The sequence below is a fragment of the Rhinopithecus bieti genome, unplaced genomic scaffold (assembly GCF_001698545.2).
Source record: "Rhinopithecus bieti isolate Rb0 unplaced genomic scaffold, ASM169854v2 scaffold_315, whole genome shotgun sequence".
Taxonomy (NCBI): domain Eukaryota; kingdom Metazoa; phylum Chordata; class Mammalia; order Primates; family Cercopithecidae; genus Rhinopithecus; species Rhinopithecus bieti.
This window is the reverse complement of record NW_016803481.1, coordinates 3,159,126-3,165,467: the sequence shown is the minus strand read 5'-3', so window position 1 is coordinate 3,165,467 and position 6,342 is coordinate 3,159,126. Positions and strand designations below refer to the sequence as shown.

The 6,342-nt window shown below is 50.1% G+C and overlaps 1 protein-coding gene across 4 annotated transcripts in view; it reads right to left on the bottom strand.

Moving 5' to 3' along the window:
• ADRA1A (adrenoceptor alpha 1A) overlaps window positions 1–6,077 on the bottom strand; it is a 122,188-nt gene extending 116,111 nt beyond the window's left edge. The window contains exons 1-2 of one of the 4 annotated variants that reach the window (XM_017885278.1): window positions 5,608–6,077; window positions 2,771–4,321 (exon numbers count right to left, since the gene is read on the bottom strand). In XM_017885278.1, the coding sequence (XP_017740767.1) occupies window positions 2,771–3,653 (883 nt within the window). In that variant the 5' untranslated portion in view covers window positions 3,654–4,321; window positions 5,608–6,077. Of the gene's footprint in view, window positions 1–2,770; window positions 5,110–5,541 lie in introns of those variants that run through there. The other 3 variants (XM_017885301.1, XM_017885292.1, XM_017885285.1) reach the window with 3 other exon arrangements.
• Window positions 6,078–6,342: the final 265 nt, after the last annotated feature.

Sequence of the window (6,342 nt, the reverse complement as noted above, 5' to 3'; positions counted from 1 at the left end):
GAGATGGAGCCCGCTCTGAGCCCAGGCTGGAATGCAGTGGCGTGATCTCGGCTCACTGCAACCTCCGCCTCCCGGGTTCAAGCAATTCTCCTGCCTCAGCCTCCCGATTAGCTGGGACTACAGGTGTGGAGGCTCTGTTCTTATGTCTCTTTTCTCTCTTTACCTTCTCTTTTGTCAACCTCTTTATTCCTATAGCTTTAAAGATGTTGATACATGCCAAGTTTATATCTGTATCCCGCCTCCTCTCTAAGCTCCAAATCTATGTACAGTATCTAACTCCCTACTTGCCATCTCTACTTTGATGTCTAATGAATGTTTCTCAACACAGTGTACACAAAAGAAAGGTTCCTACTTCTCACTGCCTGCAGCCCCTTGCAACCAAGTAACTCTTTGGTTTTGCCAGTCTCAGTAAAAAGCATTACTATTTACTCAGCTGTTCAGGCCCTAAACCTCTCTTTTTCTCACACCTTTGTCCAAACTCATCAGCTTTACCTTTAAAATAAGTGCTAAATGTGATCACTTCTTACCACCTCTACCTGTCCCACCTGAGTTCAAGATGTCATGACCTCTATCCCCTCGACTTCTAATAGCCTTTTAACAAGTCTCTGCTTCTGCTCTTGCCCCCAAACAGCCAATTTTCCCCACAACAACCAGAATGATCCTTCAAAAATATAAATGAGACTGGCCGCTCACCTGCTAAACACCCTTGAATGACTTCCCACCACAGTTAGAATAATATGGAAATTTTACTTTGGTTTAAAAGACCCCACATGACTTTGGTGTTGTCTATCTCTCCAATCTCTTCTTGAACTTGACTGCTCCCTCCCTGTCTGTAGCTGAGTCATACTGGCCTCCATGATCTTCATTGAACAGGTCAGGCTCTTTCCCATCTCTGTACTCACTGCTCCCTCTGCCCAGGAAGCTCTTCTTCCCAGATCTTGCAAGCTTTGCTCTTCAGTCCAGTCAGGACTCTGCTCAAATATCACTTCTTTAGACAGAATTTTCCCCACTACGCGCTAAAGCAGACCCTCATTGTCTTTGGCACTTTCTAATCTCTCATCCTGTTGATTTTTTGATAGTGCATGTTAATCTTGACTTTTTAGAATACATTCATTTGCTTAAGTCTATCCTTTCCAAATGCAAACGTCTCATGGGCAAGGACTTTTCTGCCCTGTTCATCCAAAGTGCCTAGGACAGATGGTCCATAAATACTTGTTGAGCGAGCAGATACATGAAAAAATGTGCAAAGGGACTCAGGTAAAGAGTGTCATTTCTATAATTTCAAAGCTGTGATGTACTTCCAGGAGCAGAGTAAGTAATAATGATGGGCAGGCACAATGGAAGGCCAGGTGTTGGACTAAAGAGGGCCTCTCTGGCAGCCCTACAGGACAGACATTTCTGCAATGATAGAAATGACCTATATCTCTGCTGTCTAGAACAGTAGTCACTGGCCATGTGTGACTATTGGGCACTTAAGATGTGGTCAGTGGGACTGAGAAATTGAGGAACCGAATATTAATTTAATTTAATTTCAATTAACATTTAAATAGCTATCCATGGCTGGTGGCTATGGTATTAGAACCTGAAGAATCCCTTCCCATGACTTGAGACTGCAGGATAATTGTGTATAACTCACTGAGTTGTCAAGAGGACTAATGAAATAAAAAACCTGGGAAAATGTCTGGAACATAAATGGCACAAAAAAAATAATAGTTGCTATTATTCCACAGAGTTGCAAATTAAAGTACTTTAAGTACATGCCATTTAAATTAGGCTGTAAAGCACTTGAAATGGACTTTTATTAATGTTAACCATGATGTTTTGTTTCTTAGAGTTGGTGGATAATCGATGTTTGGGTCTATATTTGAGCTTCCAAACTAAAAACAGGATACAACCATTTTGGGATCTCACTGAAGGAGATAGATGACTATTCCAAGTGGATCAGCTTGCTGATACTTATAACGAGCTAATTAATTTTGACAACAGCTAATTTAGCATCTGCAAAAATTGGATTTGTAACATTATGTGTACTGTATTATTTTCAAACAGTGTCATCTGCAACTTCCCGGATGATTTTGGGTAAGAGAAGTGTTTGTTTTAATACTTACTATTAAAATAAAAAAATAAGTATTTACTTATTGGAAACATTATGATTAATTATTTAAGGCTAAAATTGGTTTGGACATAAAATCGTTTCTTTTTCTTAGTGGCTCACTGTAATTCCTTCCATACTGAATCCAGAAAATAAAATTAGCACAGATATAGAACATAAACAGACCATTATAACAAACCCTTATGAATAACCTAATGCAATAATAAAATCGCACATTTGTCCAGAATGAGTGTGGTACTTATTTTCAGGTCAAGAGAATTTGCGTTCTGTGGCAGAGTGAAAATGGCATTCCACAGTCAGCCTAAACACTTGGTGGAGACTCTGAGACTAGAGAGAGCAGATGCATTTAAATTAAACACGTGCTTATAGGCATTAAGAAAAGTTGACATTCTTATTAAAGAGAACAATTAATCTGCAGCAGTTGGAAGCCACTTTACAGTTGAAAAAGTGCTCTAGGACCTAATATAAATGAGACTGGAGTAGAAAGAGAATGAAAATTCACTTTTCTACACGGGAGCCTTTTCTAATTGTCCTAGAGCTGTGCCGTTTGAAATGCTAATCCGTCCTCTCCCATTCAGGACTGGGAGCCTGGGGTAACAGAAGCCAAGAAGGGTGAAGACTCCCCAAATGCTAAAGTGAGGGGTGGTCAAGACTTACCAATGGGCATCACTAAGAAAAAAGGCAGCCAGCAGAGGACGAAGCAGCCCACCACGATGCCCAGCGTTTTGGCCGCTTTCTTCTCCCGGGAGAACTTGAGGAGCCTCACCGAGAAGTGCGTCTTGGTCTTGGTGCTGGCCTCTCCGCTGCCTCCTGCCGGGGCGTTTTTCCGATGGATGCGGAGCGTCACTTGCTCCGAGTCCGACTTGTCGGTCTTGAGGCCAGACTTGAGGCCCCGGCTCTCCCTCTTGGCCACCACGTAGACGCGGCAGTACATGACCAAGATGATGGCCAGCGGCAGGTAGAAGGAGCCCAGCGCTGAGAAGAGCACGTAGCCCGGCTCCTCGTTAATCTGACAGATGGTCTCGTCCTCCGGGGCCGGCTGCCTCCAGCCGAACAGGGGTCCGATGGAGATGACCAGGGAGAGTGCCCAGACGCAGAGCAGAGCCATGAGACCCCTCCTCTGGGTGACGATGGTTGGGTAGCGCAGCGGGTAGCTCACGCCGATGTAGCGGTCGATGGAGATGATGCAGAGGCCCATGATGGACGCGGTGCAGCACAGAACATCCACTGCCGCCCAGATGTTGCAGAAGACCCTGCCGAAGGCCCAGTAGCCTAGGACCTCGAAGATGGCGGAGAAGGGCAGCACAGTGGAGGTGAGCAGGAGGTCGGCCACCGCCAGGTTGACGATGTAGTAGTGTGTGACTGAGTGCAGGTGTCGGTGACAGACTACGGAGAGGATCACTAGGATGTTCCCCAGCACCCCGAAAAGAATGAGGCCCCCCAAGATCACCCCAAGCAGAATGGCCTTGGAAATGTTCACCGGTGCCGGCGGTTGGGTGCAGTTGGAGCTGTCGGAAGCATTTCCGGAGAGAAACACCATGGTCCCAGCCGGGGCCGGGCGAGGTCCGGCTCTCCAGGGCCACCCCGCGGGCTGGCGCGGAGGCGGGAGCGCGGGAGCCGGGAATCAAAAGGTCTTGGCTGGAGGGAGCCCTGTCAGCTGGGTTTGGCTGGGAGTGAGAGCGCGCGCGCGGGTGGGAAACAACCCTGGCCAGCCCTGGGAACCCTCAGAAGGCCACATGAAGGGGCAGGGCATTAAAGGCGACATGGCCAGGGGCGCGCGGGGCTGCCCGGGACCCTCTCCACCTGCTGGACTGGCCTAGCCCGGACCCCAACTCCCTCCCTACCCGAGGGTGGGCGTGAAGATCCAGGAGACTCCTTGCAACATGCAATTCCAAAATTACGAGAGTCTGCTTTTCCGCGTTGTGTGATTCGTCCTGGCTCGGGGAAGATTCAGCATTCTGCACAGAATCGGAATTCAAAATTCCAGCGCCAGTCTCCCCCTCAAACCAAAGGATCAGCCGTCGACGCTCAAAGGCAGGGACCGATGGCATCCGGGTGCTGCTCCTGGCCCGCAGTTACCTACATTTTGAGCTGCCCCACCGAAGGCTCCTGCTGTCTCCAGCTTCTAGGAGCACAGGCCAGGGGACGTGGGTGTGAAATATGTGTTGAGACACAGGCGGCTGCCGGGCATCGTTTGACCGCGTCCACCTGAAAGAGCGCAAAGAAAAAGGCGGGCTGTGAGCTAGGCGCCCCAAGGAGAGAGGCTGTGCTGAGCTCGACGGGCTGCGGGACGCCAGCTGGGAGCCGGGCTGGTTCTGCGATCCATCCAGAAGCTACTTCGCCCGGCTGCGGCGGAGGCGACTCCGGAGCGCATCTCGCGCCCCCACCACTGGGAACCTGCCTCGCGCGCTCTACTGAGTCACCTCTGCCCCAGTTCAGGATCCTAAGCGAAAACAAACAAACAAAAACACAAATCCCCCAAACCCCAGGCTCCAGCACTCGAAGGCTGGATTTCGAGCGCCGGTACCGAGAAATTAAAATCCTCGAAGCCCGGGAAGGGCGATAGCGGCTGGCGAGTGTGTCGCACCGATCGTAGCCGGGGAATTCTGGAGGATGTACTCGGTTTCCATTAGAACAGGTTGCTTCGCAGTCACCTGGAGGGGGCGGCCTGGGAGAGGGAACCGCTGCGACCCAGGGACCGCAGGGCCAGGACCACGCGCACGCTCACGCTCATGCCGGTGGAATTCGCACTCGGGTGTGCAGAGCGCGCGGGTCTGTCCACCAGCCAAGCTGACTTGAGAGCCAGGTCCCGAGCGAAGCCGGGAGGGACCCGAGGGCTGAAAGCGACCCAGGTCTGTCCACGACGCCTCTCCAAGCCTCACTGTTGGCCATCCGAGGGGCTCCAGCTGCCAGCCGTAGCGGGACTGCCGGGGGACGGAGTGAGGAGGACGTCCCTCTGCAGAGGCAGCTTTGCAAGTGACAGTCACTGCGGATTTTGCAGGCGTAAACATTAAGCCGGCATGCCAGCGGGCAGGGGCCGCCTTCGATTTTCTGGGCTGGGGGCCACCATCTGCGTAAGAAACCTGGGTTTCTACAACTGCGAACCGACCGCAGGGACCCGGCAGGACCAAGGGGCGTGAGGAAGTGCCCACCTTGCCTTCTTGGGTTGGGCCCTGAGGTGGGACCTCGGGCAAAGACTGTTGTTAAAATCCCAAGTTTAAGACCTCACAGGTGGTATTAAAAACGTGCCACTGCAGAAACCCTTTTCCTTCTACCTCGAGGGTGATAAACACAGGGTTAAAAAGACACTTGTTAAGTAGAAGGCAACTTCGCAGAAGATGTAAGGGAATCGGGGTGGGGTAGAGGGGCCGGTATAAAATCTGGTGGAAAAGCGAGAGGCTGTGGGAAAAGTGGGGGTTCGGTCTCACCAGATGGCGGGGGATGTCTGCCTTCACCCACTCGGCCCTGCGGGACGCCCGCCCCGGCGCACTCACCTGAAGCGCCGCTGCTGAGCCACCAGCTCGCGAGCGTGGGAGGCGGACCCGGCTTGGGTCCCAGGAGCTGCCTGCCTGCTCTTCTCTGGAGGCGGAGAGGGGACCGTCTCTCCGAGGAACCAAATCCTTGTCCTTTTGCACCCGCTGACTCACCCCTCCACCACCGATGTCTTTAAGCTCCTGGCCCGCTGTCACTTTACCTGCATTTTTTAAAAGAGTCAAAATAGGAAAAGAAAAAAAAAATACTGATAACCGATAACTCCATAATCACCCTTTTAATATTCAGCTGCCCGACACCAGAAAAGAATAGCAAGGAACTTTGCAGCTCTCGCTGACGTAACACAGACAGTAGCCCAGCTAGTACCGTAATCTCCTGCTGCTACCGTATTACTCTACGGCAACAGGCACAAGTGCGTGTACAGCTGCAATGTTTTCCTCTGGCCTAAAGTGGGTTGGGTTCTAGCGTTTCTTTAAAAAGGTTTGTGTGTATGTGTGCGCGCGTGTGTGTGTAGAGTCATTTGTAGTAAATAACTTCTTTAAATGATCTGATTTTAAAAATAAAGAAAAACTGACACCCTTGCTAGATATTGCTGTGTGTATGGTGTGTTCATAGGAATGTGTTATAAAGTAACTTTGAACAGTTTGATTTGATTAACATTTGGCCTAGGTTTTGTTAAAATCAAGAAGTATATTAAGAACATTGTAATTCCAAATATGCAAGTAAATTATAAAGTA